The sequence below is a fragment of the Rhinolophus sinicus genome, linkage group LG10, assembly GCF_036562045.2.
Source record: "Rhinolophus sinicus isolate RSC01 linkage group LG10, ASM3656204v1, whole genome shotgun sequence".
NCBI classification, from domain to species: domain Eukaryota; kingdom Metazoa; phylum Chordata; class Mammalia; order Chiroptera; family Rhinolophidae; genus Rhinolophus; species Rhinolophus sinicus.
In genome coordinates this window covers 41337341-41359824 of record NC_133759.1, presented here as the reverse complement: position 1 = coordinate 41359824, position 22484 = coordinate 41337341, and the positions used below count along the sequence as shown (strand labels likewise).

The window sequence follows — 22484 nt, the reverse complement described above, 5'->3', positions numbered from 1 at the left end:
TGAAAAATTAAGAGATTGCATGTGGTAATCTCCCTGGTATTAAGTTTTGTAAGTCTGTGATCTCAGTATTTTCTTTAGTATAGTCACAAAACAGGTAAATTGCTTCTTTTACATAAACTAAACTTGCATGGAACTGAGGTGCTAAGCTTGCTTTAGGATTCTTGTGGATCCCTCGTGTGGTTCACTAATGATAGAACATGTTACCTAGGGAATCTCCATATAACTGATCTTGAAAAATTAATTGATAAAATCTGCAGAATGAAGAAGATACATGTTTTAAAGTTTTAGGATTTCCCACAATGTAAATATGGGTCAGTTGATGATACAGCCCGTGGGATTTTACTCTGCCAGAAACCGAATTACTGGAGAGTTTTGGATGTTGCATGCAAAGACACGTTAGCATAGTTCAGGTGGGATGTCTTTGGTTCAAAGTATAGTGTTTACTTGATCCCTAGAAAGTGGTTAGACAGGTTAGGCTCTTTTTCAGGTATTACAGGCAAATTAACTTTTAAAGGGGAAAAAGAGGAATTTTTCAGTTGGTTTTCCTCTTTGAGACTTTTAATTTACTCTCAGGCTTTATTTTTTGAGATAAAAGTGCCTTTCATACTGTCATCCAATTAGCAGTCAGGTATGCAAAGGAACTAGTAACTCAGGATTAGAACATGCATAAGAATACAATATTCAGAATTTTCATTACACTTTAAATAAACGAATTACAGGCATACTATTAAGTATCTCAACATCAGAACCAAAAAGGGCCTGTTAGATAAACACTAAGAGTTCAACATTTTTGATAGGTGGAAAGATAGTCAACAAAATTTTCTATTTATCTGCTCACAAATGTGTGGAAAGAACAGTTGAATATGAGTTCAGGAGTTTGGTATTCTAATTCCACTCATTTTACCAACTAGCTGTATATGTTCAGGTAAAATGTATTCAATTTTCCTGTGTCTGTTTCCTATAGCTTTCCAACAGAATGATTACATGTAACAAGACTCACCCACCAGTTAAGATCATTCAACAGACACTGCTGTGGGGTAGTATAGCCCAGGACAGATTTAATGATGTAAACAGGAAATGTCACAAAATGCAAGTCAGGAACTTACTTCTTCTCATCCTAAAGATGAGAAATGTGAACCCAAAGAGTTGACACAAATCTGTGGCTGAACCCAGATAGGAACTGAAAACCTAGGCTTTCTGGCTCCGATGTCAGTGTGCTTTTGCATTTACTCCACTGCCTCAGCATCTGGAAGACCTTTTTAAATATCAAATCTACATCTACTGGCGCTATTGGTTACAAGTTAACATCATTTTCTTGAGTTATTTTTCTTTAAATCAAAATGCTATATGAGTTTAAAATATGAATCTTACATAGATATTATGTGACTTTCTGAAAATCTGAACCAAATTACAGTTTTTGATTAAAGAAGAATGGATTTTTGCCTTTTAAAAGAAAAAGACAGATGTGTTCAACAGCGGTCTTCCTTTGTCTCTTCCTCTGGGAATACCCGGCTTGCTGTGATGGTCGTGATGGAATTTACATGTAGGATACAGGATTATTTGTTCTTCTCAAAGGCATGTGCCCCATCGGGACATCATTTATTCCCTGTTGTATCCCCTGTGACTATGAAGAAACCCTGGATTGATGCAACCAGCACTAGAAGATGAGGTTCTGAGCCAGCTTGAATTGCACTAGGAAAAGGCAGCAGCTCTGGGTAGGGGGAGAATGAGCTTAGGTAGTCATTCTGGTTGTTAGCAATTACCTGGCTTCCTTTAAAGTACATCGGGCAATCTAAGTCTTGTTGGAGCAAGAAGGAAATTGATACTGTTGTCAGTTCATTAGGTCTCGAAACTCCTTGAAGGATACATGTGAGACAGATGTGGCAAGCAGCTGTTCTTTCATCATTCTCGTCACCAACAGAAACAATCAACATATGTTTTATGCCAACTAGGGACACTGTGCTAGGCTCTAGGGATACAAAGAGGTATTAGATATTGTTCTCTCATGCATCTCCTGACCTCTCAGGAACTAGTATAAGTGTTCTTAACACTTATAACATGAAATGCAACTTTTAAGATGAGGTTATAGCAAAAGCAAAGAATATTATACAAACTATTGTACGCCAGTATTAATACCAATACTGACATAGCTTATTTTACGTAAAAGAAAAAGAAAGCAATGAAAGCAGTTTTTAAAATCTAAGTTCAATCTAGAGAATGAAATCCAAATTTAATCTACAGCCGAAATAAACAAGGTTTCAAGAGTACTGCAGCACAAAGAGTATTTAATATTCTATTTCTTGGGAATATTTTATGTAAATCATTCTAAACACTGAACAATGTTTTAAAAACTTTATACAGATATAATACTATGATTTTATTCATTATAGATTTTAGGCCTCTTTTTGTTACGAATCATTCACAGCTGTTATTAGTCTAGCTGCCTTCTCCTAAATGTACTGAAATTTTGGTAGTTTTTTGGCTGAGTAATATTCGGATTCTTTTGGCCAAAGACAGGTTCCATAAAGTAATACTGAAGATTAAATATTGAAGAGTAGCCTTCTCAAATACCAAACTGTCCACTGTTTTCAGCTGTCATAAACTGCGATGGTTAAATAAGCTTTACATCCTCCTCATTATATAATCCTCCCTGATTGTCCCCATTCTTTCTCCTGCTGAGGGTGTGTACTGTACCCACAGCCACGTCCTTACCTCTGTGTCTCCAGAGCCCAAGGGGAAATGAACTTCTTCTTAACCTCTACATCACACAAAGCCCTACATGCCTCCATAGAAAAAGTTGAGTTCGCTTTTGTGCGTAGTGCGTAAAGAAGGTGGTCTTTTACCACTTATTCACTCTGTAAAATTACCAAGGACTATCCTTTAAGGGAATTCTCCATCGAGTGAAAAGCAATAGACTTCTGTATAGAGATACCTTTCAGATGCACAATGCTGATAACCAGTTGATCAACAAAGAATCTTGACACTCTTTGAAGCTCCAAGACCTTACATTACAGTGTAATTCACCAGTATGCTCTTTTGTAGATCTTATCATAATAGTCATCAGGTTTTGATATAATAAAGAGTAGGACACTGAAGAATCTTAAGGCCTTGAAGATAGAGATATTCACATGCATGTCAAAACCCATAAATTTTCTTGTGATCCATACTGTCCATTGATAGTAACAACTTTAATTAAGCAAATATATTATTTCTGATATAAATGCATGCTAATTGACCTTCAAAGTTATTTGGATCATTTTGATTAAATAGTTAAATGTGAACTCATTGAGGATAAGAACCTTGGCTTATTAGTATATTTATCTCCAATGCCTAGAATAATACCTGGCACGCAGTAGGTGTTTGATGAATATTTGAGGAATGAATGGATGGATAACTATAAAATAAAATATAAGTTTTTTCAATATCTAAGGACAAAACAGATGCATAATAGGATACAAATGAAATTGGCTCAGTTTATCTTTGTTCATTTTAATGTCCGTGTAAGCAAGTTATTTCTTCAGTGACATATTGCTATAGTGTGATAGGACAAAATATTATCACTAACATAATATATGATTAAACAATCCATAGTATATAAGTATTTTTTTAGTAACTTGGGATGGCTTTATATATTGCTTGATTTGTATGTGCCATCAAAAGTTTAAACTTTTATTGAGCCTGCTATATGCCAGGCTCCATGTTTATCAAAATTGTGATTTTTGTTTATTGACTGTTTTTGAACTCTACGAGATAAGAACACATCTTACTCATCAAGCCGGCACCTAGCTCAAGGCCTGCCTATATGTTGTGATATATTGTCAATAAATATTTGTTGAACAGATAAATGTATGAAATACAATGAATAGGACAAGTTTTTGCTTTCAAGTAATATAGTCTAGGGAGAGAAAGGTTCACAATATGGTAAGTGCTGTAGATGCTATTAGAGTCTAGTGCTATGGAATAATTAACTATTAAAAATAAAAAAAGTGTGAGAACTATTAGAGGCTTAGAAGGCCTAGCTACATAGTAGGTAGACAAGTGGAATGGCATCTGAGGGAAAATAAAGAATAGAAGTAACAGTAGGTGAAGAGTCCAGAAATCAGTCCCTTTGAAGATAGTTGGAAGAGGGTAAACGGGATCAAATATATGGTGATGGAAGGAGAACTGACTCTGGGTAGTGAGCACATAATGTGATATATAGGTAACGTATTACAGAATTGTACACTTAAAACCTATGCAATTTTAGTAACCATTGTCATCCCAATAAATTTTAATTAAAAAAAAAAAAAGATAGCTAGAAAGCACTGATCTGTGCATTGCCCAAATTGTAAAAGAGACTAGTACAAAACTTGAGAACCAGGTAAGACTACTAGCTTAAGAAACAAACTAGGATCTTCAGATAGAACTATGTGACATAAATAAGCTATATCATAAATGAGCAAATGTGGGAATAAGGGCTGTGAGAGATTCTTCAAACATTCCCTCCTCCTGCTCCCAGTATCCATAGGTATTAAAAAACAAGTAACATAGTTATTCATTGATATTCCTTGAAAGAGTTAACATATTTTATGAAAAGGTGATTTAGACACTTCTAAGAGTAGAAATTGATGAAGGCCAGTAGAAGACTGGCCTGAAAATTAGAGGCCTAAAATCCTAGATTGTATTTCCAGCCTTGTCGCTCGCTGACCTCGCTGTTTAACCTGGAGAATTTACTTGTCATTTGGGGCCTCGCCAATTTTATCATTCTTATAATCTGGCATAATCTTAAAAACATTTTAATAAACATGTCCATTTTTCCAAAGTTGAAGAGACTTTGGAATCTGAGGGCAGGAATGAGGTGACGATCAGAAATTAAGTGAGACACTGCCACGTAATAGGAATAAGGCTGAAACTTGCTTTCCAGACTCACACACATCTTAAGACGTCAAGTATGAGCATCGATAGGCAGAATGGGGCTTAAATTTTTATTCTGTTTTATTAACAAGAAGAAAAGTGTTCTTGACTTTAATCATTTATTTTGGTCTAACATAAATTCAACCAAAAGTCTCAGATTCAATCACACTTTTAAATATTGTGTCATTCTGTCTGTAATATAAGTAAATTTCCCAGCATTGAGGGGAAAAGAGAAACTCCTTTATTGAGAAATCAAATTGAATATAAATAAATCTAGTTCTATACAACTATAATTACCTCAGTCATGTGGACTTTTAACTTAATTTACCTTATAAAGGTTTTGGGGCTTAAAATAATGATGTAAGTGCCCAACTGTCCATTTTATTCTGCACTGTTGAGATCCACTAAGCATTTCCCCACCAAGCTGTTGCTCTATGACTGACAGGGAAACTTTTGCTAGTCCCCTTGAAGGATGACTACTTACTCAATGTAGATTAATCAGATAGATATATATTTATTCCACTCGGGGAATATTGGCATAAGTGTAATTCAGAGAATTATTGCCACCTGATATATTGCCCTATGTAGGGCATCTTTTTAAATCCGCAAGTCACCGTAATTATATTAGGCCACTTACATGATGAGAGGAGACCAGCTCCCACATTGAATTTTGGCACAGCTAGTGTTTCTCCTTGCCAAAAAGGGCAAAAGGCCTTGAGCAAGAAGCCAGCTTTTTCCTGATTACAAAACTGACCACATTCCTTGCCAACCTATCAGTATAAGTCTATTTTTTTCTGGTAGTGCATTTTTCTTTTCAGAGAGAACTCCACTTTTTTTCATTATGATATGGCATTTATCATTTACACATCAATCAATGCAACATTGTTGCATTGCTATTGATGGATAAACTTAATCATCAAGTTTTTAAAAAGCAAACCCTGATATATAAAATCGAAAGCATATCAGGCCCTACCTTCATTCTCTCAACTGTTTAATTTTATAGAATTTGGATAGCAGTCAATGTCATTTGGGGCTTTTGTAAAGTAGTAGAATCAATACCTTAGAATATAACATTTCAGTAGAATCCTGACAGCAAATTTTAAAATGTGAATACATGTTTGAAATCAAAATTTTCTTCAGGTAATATGATTAGAGATTTGACCAGGGGTGGGCAGTGAGAAAAAGTTTGCCCAAGTAAGTTCATCTTGTGTTTCATAACCCAGAGATGGAAAGTTTTCCACTTAAGAAGCAATTGAATGTTGAACAATCTCTTTGCTCTGATAGTTCTAAATACTGCACAGCTCGCTCCTCTCACAAGACACTAAACATGTGGGTCACTGGCGAGACAGTGTGGCAATGTTTTCCTTGTAATGTACCAAGTCTTGCCAAAGCAGTGAACAACATTATGACACAACATTTTGTCACAGCTGGCTCTCTAACAGAAGAGTGCCAGCCAATTCAGGCCTGGTTCTTTGTGTGTTTATTCCCACCTCTCCCAAATATTTGGAAACTGATGTCTTGACTCATTGGTGTGTTCACAAGTTCTACCACTGCAAGTCTTTTTCTTTTAACGGACTCGTCTTTTGCAAGAAATAGACAAAATATCAATGTGAATTACAGCAAATCCCTATTCCATGCTGTTATGGGTGAAACTCTGGGAGATTCTCTTATTGACCCAGAAAGTGATTCCTTCGCTGATACACTGTCTGCAAGCACTTCACAAGGTAAAGTCCATTCTAGATACGGCTATTGGGATACTTTGGGCATTTATGGAAGGTTAAAATTGCTCTTGTAGTTTGCTTTCCGAGTTATATTTGTTCTAATACTGTTACATGTGTAGTCCAGTATTTTAATACTTAGTTTATTGCTAAGTTTATTGCTATAATGTTCACTTATAAGCATATTCAAAACTTTTAAAAAAGAAACCTAAACCATGTCTGTGCATGGCTCCCATTTCCTGAATTTTAAGCATTTTAAAGGTAGATTTATATTTAAAAGGCCTATTCATTTTTGTTTCCTGGATTTATATGTTTGCCAAAAATACTTAAGGTCTTTTTATAATACCTGAAAGGTCACTTTTTCCCTTTTAATCATATGTTAGATTTCTCTCATAGCAGTTCTTATCCCTCTTACAGCATTTTTATTCTTCTTAAAGCCCTGTCAGCATGTTTTTGTTCTACTTTGAAATCAAGACATTTGTATGTATATTTTAATCTCTCCCAAAGAACCATAAGCTTCCAGAGTGTAGGAACAACTTAAATACTTCTTTATATTTCTTAGGATACCTGGCATAGTGCCTAATGCATTGTAGAATAGATGGTGGGGACCTTGGAGAATGTCTATTCTAAGCATCTCATTTTACACATAAAGAAAATGAGGTCCCCAAATGTCTACGGCATGCTAAATAAATGATTAACTATTACTTTTACTCAGATGTATAAGACTCAGATACCTAATTTTTCAACATTTCTTTCTTGGCCATTGAAAAATATAAGTTCTTCATTTCTACAGCTCCTTCTACTGGAGTTTCTTAGCACAGCTTTTTCTGTTTTGTATTTATTGCTATATTTCTATTTGTTTTGTTATTTTCTTCTCATAGAAGATTAGTTTGTGTTAAAATAGTGTGATTAATGTTTTATAATACAAGTGCTAAAACATTACAATTAAGTCACTTAATTCTTGAAATAGATGGTTTTACATATTAATGTTTTAATTTTTGTGGAAGCCTGAAGTTTGAACGTATTAATCACCACTTTTTAAAACATCAAGGTTTTTTAAAATTAATAAAGACTGTTTCCTGAAATATTATTTTATTTTATTATGATTTGACTCAATGTGTATTTCAATCAACGGAGCCTCTTCAATAGGTGTTTAGATTCAGATATGACATAGAAGTCTGTTATTTTTCTGCAAGCCATAAAAATTATTGCTCTCTTTCTCCAGTTATTAAGTCAGCTGGCATCAGGGAAGAAGGTCCTAGGTATACTCTGAAGTCGTTCTTGATTCAAAATTTGGTAGTTTTGCCTGTTTGAAAAGATATGTTCAGAATGCAGTTCAACAAATATTTTAGGTTAACTGGGGGACAAGTACTGTGGATTGTAAGGCACAGTTGTGTGATTCAAGTTAGTTTTCATATCTTTATTCTTGTGCCTTGAATGTGCCCTGGATTTAATTCTTTGGGGGTCTTGCATCGCCTCCAAAAGAACAACCCAGTCCTTTTCTTCCTAATTAACATGATACAGACTAGAATTATTGGCCATTAAGAAATTATATATCGTACCAAGAAGTTAACTCTTGTCTAATATGGTCTCTGATGACTTCTTACTCATAAGTGTTGTTTTTCTGTTAAAAATATGAGCTTCTAAAGGCCAAAGACCTGTGGTTGTTCAATTCTGTTGCATTTTATAGATGACCATGCAACATTTACTCCCCCCTTGCCAAAACAAACAGACAAGTTTGAAAATAAACTGGGAATATGATGATCATTAGCTAGTTGGGGCCAGCAGAGATGAAATACTGGAGAGATTAGGTATTTGGCCTCGATGCAGTAATTATTGAGGTGTTCCTTCTTCCTCGTTATAGGCAAAGTGGAATTGGAGGTTGTTGCAAGTAGCTGGGTACTGCTATTGAAGAAAAAAAATAGCTCGTTGATTGTGAATTATCCAGATGCCCAGCTATATTGGTCATATTCATGAGACTACAAATTCTCTGCAGCGACTACAACCTTAGAGGACTTCTCTACTTTTTCCTGGGCTCCTTGATCCCTGCGACCCACTTATTCCCCTTTCTGTTTTCCTCATGAGCTTCTCAGGCAACCCCAAGTAACCCCATGCTGGCTTGGAAACCATTTCCACTAGTAAAATTTGGCAAGGTTGAAGGGAAGCTTCCACAAACTCAAGCTGAATGTGCCTCCTGCTTTTAGTGCCAGACTTAGTCCTGTGTGAATTCTCTAATTTTAAGTTGTTGCACCAGAGCATTGAAAGATGATGACACGTTTGTCCTTTGGAGCTGATTGAGCAATGGAAATATGCCTTGGAGACATGATAAATGCTGCAATAGATGATTCTTGAAACGAGAGTCTCTCCTGAGATAGGAGTGCATGATTGATTGCCCATCATTTTTATTCAGGGATACTTAAACTGTGTCTGTGTGACTCCAGGCAACGGTATATTTGGAAGCATTTGGGTAGTTGATCAAAGTTTTCACCTTTCCAGAAGTGTGAAGGGACCCCTGTAGTATTAGGGGATGCAACCACCAATCTTGTTTTGGCCACATACTTTCTGTGTGATTTTGAGCAAGTCACTTCTTCTCTCTGCCCGCCATTTCCACATATGTTAACAGAAAAGACAGAGTTGTTGTGAGGATTAAGTGACACAATATTTGTGAAAGCACATCTGAAGCCCTATATAGTTTATTGTCTTGATCTGATCGTATGAATCACTTGTGGATAGAGTAGAAGACATGTCATCTTCCTAAATTCCTAGATTTGGAATATTTTAAGGAATATGGGGGTGGAGAACTGCAGAATTCTTTATGCACCAAAATAAGTGGCAGTTTTGAGTGAGATGAGGCTTCTGCATGACCTCCCATGAATGTTTTGGTAAGGAAATGATAAAACTTAGAGAAGAAGCATCTTTATGTCTGATTTTTTTTAAGTGAAGGAATTACCTCCCACTTTCATTAATGTTTGTCTATGAAAAGATTGATTTTATTAACCAATGTCACCCCAATAAATTTAATTAAAAATTGTTAATTAATTAATAAGATTGCATTTCCAAAAGTTGAAATCATTCTTTGGGCCTAAATCAGAGCGATGATTATGTTTTCTTCTCGTTGAAACACTGTCTTAGATTATAATGTTCTCTGTATGATAAAGATTTAAGTTACTGATGCGGCTCTGATTTTCATAATCTCAGATGTAATAATACCTCAGGGCCCTTTTCTAGAATTTTACTATTGCCCATATTAATTTTTTCCTTAGAATAGCTCTAGTTTTATCATTTATTTCTGACTTAACTGTTCAAATCTCTTTTCTGATCACCAGGGCTTAGTAGATTTAGTAGGTTTGTAGATGCTGAGAATTTCCTTACTGTTGTTTCCAAAAACTGTCATTTCTCTTGTACTTTCCCCCAAATTATGAATTCCAGTCAAAACAAATGCCATTTATATGAGATGCTTATAAGAAAACACAGCATTTTTTAAAATTTCAATTTCTCCAAGCAGCCTTATGGAATACAACTTGTCTTGAAAGCTACCTGACAGCAATTATCCATTTAAACTGTTAACTCCAGTGTAAAACATGAGTTGTTAAATGAAAAACAATGTTTATAGCTCTGATAGAGGTTGTCATAGATGACTCTTTGTCAGCATCTCACTTATAACTTGAATAAGATAACCTTGAGAAAATTCTGAAATCATCTTAGCTCTTTGTCAGGTACATTGTCTTTGCATCAGAGGAAATCTGAGCAAAGCACATTTCTTCATTGTTTTAGATCGACATAATTGACACAACGTTTCTGTTATTTCAGCTTCCTGTGGACACCCTTAAGTTAGAAATTTGAAAGTTGTCCAGCCCATGCCTCCTGTCCATCTACTAGTGTTGAATAATTGCAAAAATATGTGCTAGAGAATGAATCAGACTCATTTGAATGGAACTAAGTTTCTGTAAAACTCTACCAGATTACCCTTTCCTGTAGACACAGTTTTGTACCTGTAATGGATTTAGAGACCTAGGAATTGCACATGTAGCTGATAGCAACTGCAATCCAACTCTTACAACCTCGGAATTAAGATCACGTGGATGTTTGAGTACACAGTTTTTTAGACCTGTGGAATTTTTATTTGAGTAAGGGATTGGCAACACAAGATTGAGATTCCCACAGTGGTGAATGGTTTGCTTATAAAATAGATTTAAAACAGTCAACTGTCAATTACCTACATGTGAATTATCCCTTATTACTTCATGTCAGGATTTCTACACAGCCTTTGAGGTGACCTTCTAAATGAGTAACTTAGCCAGCCAATCCAATCTGCCCAATAAGTCATCCTGAAACCTTGGCTTTATTACCAGTCTTCTAATATGTACTAAGCACAGACTATATACAAGGCACCATAGAGAATGTTGTGAAATCTAAACACCTTTGCCTGGCTTTCGAAGCTCTATACATTCTGGTTCCACTTTATGTACCTCATTTCCCTACAAACCCCAGAGATTGGCCTGCCTTACTCTCATAGGACTAATTGCATTGTCCGGAGAAGAAGCCATACTCACTCTGACCTCCAAGCCTATCACATCCTGGAATGCCTTTCCTAATTCTTCCGCCTTTCCAGGTCCTCCCTGTCCTTCAAAGTCAGGTTCAAGTATCGTCTAAGCCATGAAGCATTCTCTGAATACATTCCTGTTAATTGCCATCCCTCTCCTCTAAACTGAAAATATGTTCAAAATACATATCCTCCTCCACTGCCACTATCCTGACCCAAGCCACCATCCCTTTCCTGGATTGACAGGTTTTCCTGCCTCTACCCTTGCCTTCCAACAGCCGAGTCTTAACCCATCATCCAGAGGGATCATGTTAAAATAAGTCAGATCTGTTATTCTGCCCAGAACCCTGTAGTGGCTCCCCAACTTCACGAACAACAAAAGGCCCATTCACCCTGCACTCCCCACCCCGCCCAGGCCCCCTCTCCGCCCTGTCTCCTGTCTGCCTGCCCTTTCCTCTCTGCTCCCACCACACTGGCCTCCTTGCTGTTCCTCCAGCATTCCACACATGCTCTTCCCTTCGTGCGCTTGTTCCTTCCTGGAAGCCTCTTCCTCTGACATCTTAGCCGACTCTCCGAGCGCCTTCTAATCTTTGCTCAGATCAGATGTTACCTTCTAGGGAGGACTGCTTTGACCCACCTCTTGAATTATCTGTCCTCCCCACGGCTCTCCCCTTTCCTCTGCTCCACATATTCTTATATCTACAGCATTCATCATCTTCTAATAGACCATAGAATGTATCTATTTATGTTTTTTATTTGTTTACTTTCTGGTTATCCACTAGCATATTGACCCCAGGATAGCAGAGTTCTTTGTCTAGTTTGCTCACCCACTGATATATCCCAAATGCCTAGGACATGCTTGGTGACTAGCAGGGCTCATTAATACTTGCTAAAATGAAAGAATAAAATCCTCTAACCTTTTTAGTCTATATCACACTATGTAGTCCTTAATTGGAGACTGCCTGATAAAATTTTCTGTTTTACATGCTCCCTAAGCCAAATTATATAGTCCCTAAGGATGAGACCCATGTTTTATTCTCTTCTTTATTCCACAAGTATCTAACACATAATAGGTATCTAATAAGTGCTTGTTACTCTCATAGGACTTACTTACCAAGCTGACCTCCTGCTGCACCTCAGCAGTTCCTGAGATCAGGCACTAGAATATGTTTAGTAAGTAAAAGCAAATGTTTAGTGTACACTAAATACTAGTCTAAATAAAGCCAACACTGATATAAACAAAGCAACAATGTTATATATGCTAAAAACAGGTACAAATATATTTTGAATTACCTATTATTTACAGTTATTTGAACCACGTCCCTTTATTGGTTTGAATATCACTAGTTGAGTGTCCTTTGAAGATTAATTTGAATATCATAAGTTTGTGAATTATCCAAATGCCTGGCTTCTTCTGCAAGTCTGCCGACTTTTTGATGCTTCCAATATTTATCTGAACTTCCAAGAGACTTATTTGCTAGCAGTGCTAAGAAAAGGAACTTATTTGATTAGGTAACTAATATCCAATATATAAAGCACTTAGAGCAGAGCCTGATACCTAACAGGTACCCAACAAATGTTAGTTTTGTCTTCTCACCCTTAAAGTGGAAGCTACCATTTGGGGATAATATGGATTTTCATTATTCATGCTATCAAAAGTTTTCTATTACCATGGTTAGTTAAGCCAGACTTGTTGCTTACTCTCTTATAATCTTTATTTTAGCATTTTCCCCAAAAATATTTAGATATTATATGATAGATACATATTACTAATCCTTGTTCCATAAAAATGAAACCAGAGTTTAATGTCTTGTTTTGGCAAAGAGCCAATGACAAAACTTAGTAATAGAACAGGAGTTCTAATATCTCCTTTACATGTTCCAGACATGCAAACACAGTGACTCCCCTTGCTTCTTTTAATTAAATCACCAGAAAAAGTCAAATATTCATTATTCTTTTTTTTTATTTTGCTTGGCACTAGCAATTAAACATTTTTAATGTAAAATCATTGGCTATTATTTTGTCTTACACTTTACCTAAAATCCTGCCTTTATTTTAGTTTTTAAAATTGTAGACCTATTATATAGACGTCTGGGTGAGTACTTAGTTGATTAACATATAATGTTAATAAGAGCCAAAAGTGTGCACTTGACCTAAGTATGGCCAGATTTACATAGAAATCTTTGCCATTCACAAAGATATGGCTTTGCCCCTGATTCAGCCACCTCTCTAGCCAATTGCAAGATACCAACAATTGACCCAGGAGAAACCAATTCAATTTGCAAGTGTATGTCCTATATAAAATCTAATCATCTTTGATATTTTATTCATTTAGTTGTTACTTAAGCAAACTCAGATAATATAAGGGGCATGCTGGATGATAGATACAAGTATCTTTTCCTTGGAATTTCTTTATCAATAATAATCCATATTCTAATCATCCCCTAATCAGCCCTCATAATTCAAAACCCATTTCTACCAAAAGTTTTTCCCGATTATTTCAGAACATGTTGGTCTCTTTCTCCTCTACATTTCTAGAGGAGAAATCTAGAAAGCACTTATCATCGCTATCACTAGTTTGGTCTCTGTACTTTTTTCTGTTATTAAACATCTTTCACCTTGGTAACTTGTCAAGGTGAAGAATTTACTTATAATGTATTTCTTGTGAGGCCTGAAAAATGCCTTGCATGTAATATTAGATAATTGGTTGTCTTGATTTGAGATGGTTTTGATTTTATATTAATGATTGCACATATACTGAGATTAAGATATTGAGAAAGAAAAATGCTGAAGACAAGTAAAACGAGGAAAGGTGTAGGGAAGAGAAACACCATAGTAAAATGTAATGATAACTCTTCTAAGAAGGGTTTATAAAATAAATTGTTGATACAAAGAAGAGTTAAATAATTAACATAAAACTGGTAGCTTGAATTTAATCTACTGACTGTACTTCATTTAGATGGAATGTCTCAAAAGATAACTCAACTGATCCAAACTAACTTTCCAAATACAAGACTCCTGATGTAGGCATTAGTATTTGGAAAAAGATTTCCTACATTGTTAAAAAAAATTCAGGATCCTTATAAAGCAGAATAAGCCTTAGATATAAGTCAAACATGTCTAAAGCAAAAACAACTTATAATACTCACTCCTTAGGATAAAATGTGTACCCTTTGAATTTCTACCAGCCCTGTTTACACTGATTTGAGGACCTTGGTTGAATATGTATTTAGCCTTTATTGTACAAGGAAGCCAGTTATAAAAATAGGTAGTTTATTAACATTTATTTTAATACTGTTTTATAACTTCTGAATAGGAAAATTCTTAAATGAATGCCCTAGAAATTCTATAACAATCCTTTTAATTACAAGCGGAAGAGTTTTGTTGGCTTATCTGGTTGGTCTGCATGTTTCCTTCTACCAACCCCCACTCCTAGGACCCTTTAGGGAACATCTCTCTATTTAGCCTTTTTATTGAAGTATAATATACGTAGAGAAAAGCGCATAAATCATTTTCACAGATGAACGTACCTGTGTAATTCACACTCCGATAAAGAAACAGAACAATACCAGCACTCCAGAAGCCTCTTTTGTGTCTGGATTCTTTTGTTCAACCTTTGCTTGTTGGATGAGTCACATTATTGAGTATACTTGTACTTCCTTCTCATTAATGTATGGTATTTCATTGTGTGAATATATCACAATGTATTTATCCTACTGTTGGAGGGCATTCAGATGGTTTCCACAATTGCAAGTACTACAACTAAGAACATTCTTGTACAGGTCTTTCGGTGAACAAGGGTTCATGTATACTTGAGCCATAGGGTATACGGCCCTATAACGATTACATAGGGTGTGTTCAGCTTTAAGAGATGCTGTGAGGTTGGTGCAAAAGTAATTGTGATTTTTGCAATTATTTTTAATCTTTTAAACCTCAATTCCTCTACACCAACCTAATACCAGTTTTGAGCATGGCTGTAGCAAACGCTTCTTCCACCCATAGTGTCTGAATGTCCCAAGTTGCTTCACATCTTTACTGGTACTTGGCATTTCCTGTCTTCTTCATTTGAGCCCTTCATTTAGCCACCACATTCCATAGAAATCTTTGCCATTTACAAAGAAATCTCTGCCATCTATACAACCACATCTCTAGCCCGTCACAAGATACAAACTATTGAGTGTGTGGTGGTATCATATTGTAATTTTTATTTCCCTTTCTCTGATGACTAAAAAGTTAAGCACCTTTTAAAATATTTGCTGTCCATTTTGTCTATCCTTTTTTGTGAAGTGCCCATTCAGGTCTTTTGCCCATTTTATAATGCGTATGAGTTCTAAAGCATGCTCTGTCAGAGACACGTGTTGCAGGTGTCTTCTCCCACTCTCCGTGTTGCTTTTTCATTCACTTAATGATCAGTTTTTAATCTCAATATAGGCCAATTTATCTAATATTTCTTTTATTATCAGTGCTTTTTATATCCTGTTGAAGAAACCTTTGCCTATTTCAAGGTTGATAAAGTGTTTTCCTAGTTTTTGTTTTAAAAGCTCTTTTGTTTTATATTGCACATTCAGATCTGCAATCCACGTAGAGTTGATTTTTGAGTATGGTGTGAGGTGGGGGTTGATTCATTTTTTTCCATATGGAATTCCATATGCAATTTACCTACTCCATTTATTGACGAGATCATCCTTTCCCCACTACACTTTTTTGTCATAAACCAGGTGACCACATACATGTGAGATTAATTCTGGACTTGTTCTTCTGCTGCATTAGTTACGTTGGTCTTTTTTGTTCTTTCACCAATTAATATGTTGTCTTAATTACTGTAGCTTTATAATTGGGTTTAATATTTGGTAGCAGAGTCCTCCAACATTGTTTTTCTCTTTAAAATTGCCTTGGCTTTCTTCTTTCTTTGAATTTCCATATAAATTGTAGACTCAGCATGTCAATTTCCACACAAAAATGCTAGGATTTTGATTAAAATTTTTCTGAATCTGTAGATAAATGTGGGGATGATTTACAGCATTATAATATTGAGTCTTCCAATCCATGAACATGGTATATTGAGATATTCTTTAATTTTTTTTTCAATAATACTTTTGAGTCTTTGGTGTAGAAATCTTACACATATTTTGCTAGATTTTCCCCCCTATGTATTTGAGGTTTTGACGCTATTGTAAAAATCATTTTAAAATGTCATTTTTGATTTGTTGCTGGCTTATGGAAATACAGTTGATTTTTTAATATTGACCTTTGCTAAATTCTCTTATTGAATGCAGTTTTAATTTTTATACAATTATGTCATCTGGGAGTAATGTTAGTTTTATTTTTCTTTTCTAATCCTTATGTCTTTTTTCCCCCTGTTGTATTAGATAGGGTTTCCAGTACAGTGTTGAATAGAAGTAGTGATAGCTAGTACCCTTATCCCATTCCTTGTCTCAAGAAGGGAGCTTTAAATATTTTACCATCAAGTATGACAGCTACTTTAGGTATTTTGTATTTTTGTTTTTCATAGATATTCTTGACCAGATTAATGAAGTTCTCTTTCCTTCTTAGTTAAGAGGTTTTTAAAAATCATGAATGAGTGTCAAATTATATCAGATGCATTCATATAGAATATTTTTGCTGATGCTCAGGAGGAAGATTTAAAATGTGAAAAATGTTTACTCTGGATATTTTAATATCACACTGTAATGCGTTTTAAGATAATATGTAGTATAACTAGTTAAGATCTGCAAATCAGCCATAACCACTAGTGATCTGACTACATCTGTTTTAACACTTTTGTTCTCAGTGTTTGTCTAGCTTCAGACCATTGTCTTCTCATTAAGAGTGCTTGGCACACTACATTGAAAACAAAAGAAGAAACAGAAGCATAGTATATCACATCATTTTGCCTGACTAAGCCACTCTGAGTAAGATAGTGCCTTTCTCTTCTATGATAATTTCAAGCTATTAGAGGGGCTGCAGGGGTAAAGCATTATTGAAAACCACCCACCCACTCCATCTTTTCCTGGTGGCAGGAGGTCCTTTACAATGTTTGAGTGGTGGACAAACCAAAGAGAAACAGTACTTACTTTGGCAGATCTTTGATGGTTCCCTCCTTTCTGACTAGTTACAAACTTCCAGAGCATTCTTTTCATTTTTTTCCCCTTTCCATTCAATCTCTTCGCTCCCATTTTCAATTCCCTATCACTGCAAAGCCAAAACCAAAACGTGAAGAGGGAGCTAGCCAGGGGGAAACAATCCAGTTCCTTTTTTCTGACCTAAGCACCATTCTTCATGTGCTAGCAGGCAGTGTAGGAATTTCAACTAAACCAGAGTAACTAACTTCAACAGATTTAGCCTTCATCTTCATTAGATTATTGGTATTTAGTCTCTTTTTGAAACTTGTGAAGGTTGTTTGAGCAGAAAAACCAAGCTTGAGTTAGTTTCACCATAGGGAGAAAGAGGACATGAATCTCTAGCTAAGGAAGCAGAAAAACTGATGAGTATGGATGAGGACATGACCCTGTAAGCTTTCCTTTGTCCTAATACCTCAGGACTAGATTAGGGAAGCCATTTAAACAACATATGGCTCATGCAAGAGAAAATAAACATGATCTCTAAAGTTGATGTTATGCCCTTTGTTGATCTGAGTTGAATATTTGCTATGAGACCTTCTGGTTTATTATAAAGAAATGTGCATATACAGATACATATTGGAATGCTTTGACCTCGGCCAAGGCTATCAATGGGACTGTCAAGGGAGAATCAAAGCACAGAAGCATTGAATTTGGTTTTTAATATAGTCTAAGTAGGCGACAGAATGAAAATATATTTTCTTATATTGAAGAAACAAATGGCACACCAAATAATCCATTTCTAATCCCTTTCTTAATTCATGGTGTCCAAAATAAGAGGTTCTCTATTCAGAGAAACCATAACAGAATTCAAACTCCAGCTCCAATATATGTATATTACCTATGTGACATTGGGCAAATACTAACCCCTTTCTGTCTAATTTTTTCAATCTGTTAGGTGGCGATAATAATTGTATGTAACCCGTAGGACTGTTTATGTGTAAATTATGTATTATGTATACATATACATTTATAAATTATATGTATACATTAATAAATTATAAATTACATATGTAATGGTTTTAAGGTACAGTGCGTGTCTTATAATAAGTACTTAAAAACTGTTAGCTGTTGTTAAATTGTACTTCTGCTAATGGAATCCAGTCTGTTACCTCCTTTACTAATCAAACTCCATGATACCAGTGAATGAAAAGAAATGAATTCATAGGTTTATTTTTTAAATGTTTGAGTCAAAAGGGCAGTCATCTATTGGTCAAGTATCAAAAATATTTTCTGATTTTCTTTTATTTTACTTGAAAGTACATAAACGTTCTCTCTACTTTTCCAGGTTATTGCATGATAATTCCTTTTAAGAGGACTGAGAAACATGCAAGAGATATATTTACTCCCTCTGTTAGATGAAATGATGGGGAAAATATTATAATTAAAAGATATTTAACTTAATTTTTACTTTTATCAAAGTCATACGTATACATAGTTTTGAAAGTCAGTATAATTGCTTTTAATGAAAACAGAAATCCTCAGCCCCACACCCAGTTTCCACTCATCAGAGGCAATGATTTTTAACTCTTTAAACACTTCTCCTGGTATTTACCTCTATATCTTTAGAATACATGCTTATACTGCTATTTTTAAAATTATGTTCTTTACTCACTGACTTCATACTGTAGAAGGTAGAATTTATCCCTTACCATCACATATCCTTTCCCAAAACACACACTTCCCCTTCCTCCATCTTCACAATGTCTTTATTTGTAATTTTAAGTAATCAGTTGTCATCGTAATAGCTTTGATAGAGCTCCTTTCGGTTGAGCCAGGCAGTGTCCTACAATTGCATTTCTTTTTTTCTTTCTTTTTACTGCAATTCTACTTCTGATCCTGAATAGCTGTTTTTCTGGAGTTAATTTTCTTTTCTTTTTTTTTTAACCTAGTAGTTGCTCATTTTTGTTGTTTTTCCTTTTCTACGTTATCTATCATTAGTTCATTCTCAAATTCTCTGACACAGTAATAAAAACTCTCAAAGTGGCGAAATATATGAGGCATTCTAATTTTTCAGATAGTCTCACATGGCCTTCTTCATCCTCCTGTGCTATTCTCTCTATGTTGCTGATATCTATTATCCTGGGATTTCCTTTCACCTCCCTCCTGTGTTTAGATCCTTTGTTTCCTGGAACCCATATTTTCCTTTTATTCTGGTATAGAACTCTGGGAAAGAGTATGTGGGCGGTGACTTTGTTTTGAAACCCTTATTTCTGAAAGTGTCTTTATTCTGCTCTTATACTTGAGTGATGATTTGGCTGAGTATAAAATTCTAAATTGGAAATAATTTTTTTCTTAGCTTCCGGTGTTGCTCCTGAGCAGTTGATGTCATTCTGATTCCTGATCCTTTATGTGGGACGTTTGTTTTTCTTTCTTTCTGAAGGCTCTTAGGATAGACTCTATTAAAAGAACATTAGGTTTTACAGTGATTCCTTTTTGTGTACTGTGTAGCTTAAGTAAGAAATCCTTTCTGTCTTCTGTTTTGTTGTTGTTTTAACCAACATAAATCCTTGCCTTCAGTCACTCAAAAGTTAAAGAAAACTTGAGGGACAACTTAACACTTTTCAAGTACACATGGTAAAGGACAAATATGCAGAGGATGACAACTATATGTTTAGGAAATGAAACAAAAGTTGCAAACTGCAATATAGGTTATACAATTATTTCACAAACCATATTTCATCAAATGTTAAACTCCTCAAATATTGCATACTGTGCTCTCCCCTCTCTTTTGTATTTTCTCATGAGTTATTAATCTAAGAAGTCCCACAGTAAACCTATTTAACTTACTTACTAGCATTTCCTAAATTTATTTGCCCACTAGAATTTTCTTCTTTTTAATTATTTTCAAAGGAACATCGTTAACATATGTATAGCACAGTTGGGGAAATGCCAGAGAAGACGTAGACTTTCCTGGCTACAAAAGAGCAATTAAGCAATGGAATAAGTAACCAAGAGAAGCTGTGGACTCTCCTTTTCCAGAGATCTTTAAAACAGGACATCTGTTTTAGGCGTAGTCCTGTTTAAACAATAGGACTTTGCTGGTGTTTCTTCCTCTTCCTGTCCCCTAGTGGTAGCGTTGGAGGCTTTTAGCCCACCTTTTGCATGATTCTAGTACTCTGGTTACTAATATGTACAAAAATGACTACTAGTGTCAATAATTATATTTATTGAGAACTTATTAAGAGTCTGGTGCTCTGCTAGATGCTTTAACAACTTCATAATGCAGTGCAGAGTATGCTGGGGTAGGAGACGGAAAACCTGATTCTCATTCTGTCAGTCAGTCAGTCAGTCGGATTTGCCCTTGTGCTCATGGGCAAATCACCTTGCCTCATTTTCTTCATCTGTCAAATAAGGAACTTAGGTTATCTCAAAGAGGCCTTTTCTGCTCTAATAATTCAGGATGACTTTTGTCTCTGAATATCAGCCATGGTAATGGGAAAGAAATTAGAAAACTCCCAGGTCAATTTACACTGTGAAATGATGTGCATGAGTGGGTACAGAGGGGCTGGATAAATAAGTTGGAACCATATTTATGAGTACTATGATGTCAAGCTGAAACAAATTAGAAGATACTGAAAAAAGTCATTGATTGTGTTTAAGGGCACTTCCAACAAGACTACTGAGTTTTAGAGAATCTATAAATGGCTTTTTCCTGGCACCTACTCATATTGCACAGCTTACCACCTTTCTCTAATGAAGCTTTTATTTGAGAATTACTCTTCATAGTATATCCCCAGCCCCTTGTACCTGCCACATTGTAGGTATTCAGTTTAGAAAGTCAAGTGTGCAGGCTATGGAGTTTTAGACCACCTGGGTTAATAACCCATCTCCACTACTTAGTAACTATTTTTTTAGCAAGTTACTTACTTCTATATCTGTGCCTCAGTTTCCTCTTCTTTAATGAGAATTATAAGTGTACCCATCTCATAGGACTGTTGTGACAATTAAATGGGACAATCCAAGTGTTGTAAATGACACAATACTTAGCAATGATTCAGGGTTCTATTAATATTAGCTAATCTAATTATTAAGGAGATGCAGCATTTCCCCAGACATCCTAATAGTTTTTCTTTTCTTTTCATAAGAGACAACATAAAACCCCAAAGATAAATTACATAGTTCTGGTGCTTGATTTTATAATTTAGCATCTTTCCTAACCTGCTTCCATTTGCACAAATAATAATGCCTACCAGAGAAGTTACTTTATTTTTGCCTGATATTGGTTGTATTTTTATTTGAAAAACATTGTGCTTTGGAATATTGTGCAAAGTCTGCTCACTGACTATAAAAGAGTTTCAAGCCAAGTTTTAAGGTCTATGATAAATGGCATATTTTCAAGCCCTTCCTCACCATGTCTGCATAAAGATTTTTGCCTGCTTGAAACTCACTAAAGATTGTGAAATTGATAGATACACCCTGATACAACACACTCCTGTCACCCAGCTGGAAAAGTAAGGCCCTGTTACTTATCCCTGAGAAGGCCTGTTGTCCATGCTAATATTTTGTGCATTTGTTTTTTCATGGGTAATTGCACAGAGTAACAAAAAACACCTACTCGACTTACAGCTTGGCAGAAACAGTAGCTTATGTTTTCTAGAGACAAAATTAGAAGCAGGCTCCCTGGACCCATCTCTAAGTCAAAATAAAATAAAATGTCTAGGGAACCACTGTGCCTCCCAGTAAATATGGTCCATGGAGTAATATTGTTCAGGTCAAGATGTCCCAGAATAAGAGGACAGGGAGAAGGAAAATGAGTATTGGAGTAATATGTTTTCATAGAGATGAAGGGGGAAGCTGTTTTTCTTTCTTACTTTGTCTTTTCTACATAGGAAAAATAAAACCCAAACTTTGTAGCACTCTAATCTTCCTCCTCTGATTATCAAAAGAGAAAAACTGAGTATACATTGTTGAGAGAAGGGGTTAGAGCCTAAGTTGTGTTTTATTTATAATATTGAAGATTACCATCCTTTCTGGGGAGCTTAAGTCTTAGCAAAATTAAACCACTGAGAAAGTAACTTTATTTTTTCCATTTTTGCAGAAAAAGGAATACTCATTCTACTCTTCTCTATAAAATATGATTATTCCATTGGCAAGCATTTAGTAAACAACTGCGCATAAGGGTTAAAGGGAAAACAGAATAATAAGACACTGTCCTTTTGCTGCAGAACTTGAAATTTAATGGCAGAGATAGTTATCCAAGTAATGATA

General features: G+C 35.4%; 1 protein-coding gene across 6 annotated transcripts in view; it reads left to right on the top strand.

Moving 5' to 3' along the window:
* The window catches only part of PPARG (peroxisome proliferator activated receptor gamma), a 123018-nt gene that overhangs the window by 48147 nt on the left and 52387 nt on the right, over window positions 1-22484 (top strand). For 3 of the 6 annotated variants that reach the window (XM_019732688.2, XM_074312973.1, XM_074312972.1), the window contains exon 3: window positions 6514-6617. The exons of the other annotated variants lie outside the window; for them this stretch is intronic. In XM_019732688.2, coding sequence (XP_019588247.1) covers window positions 6536-6617 — 82 coding nt within the window. In that variant the 5' untranslated portion in view covers window positions 6514-6535. The remainder of the gene's footprint in view (window positions 1-6513; window positions 6618-22484) is intronic. 6 annotated transcript variants of the gene reach the window in all.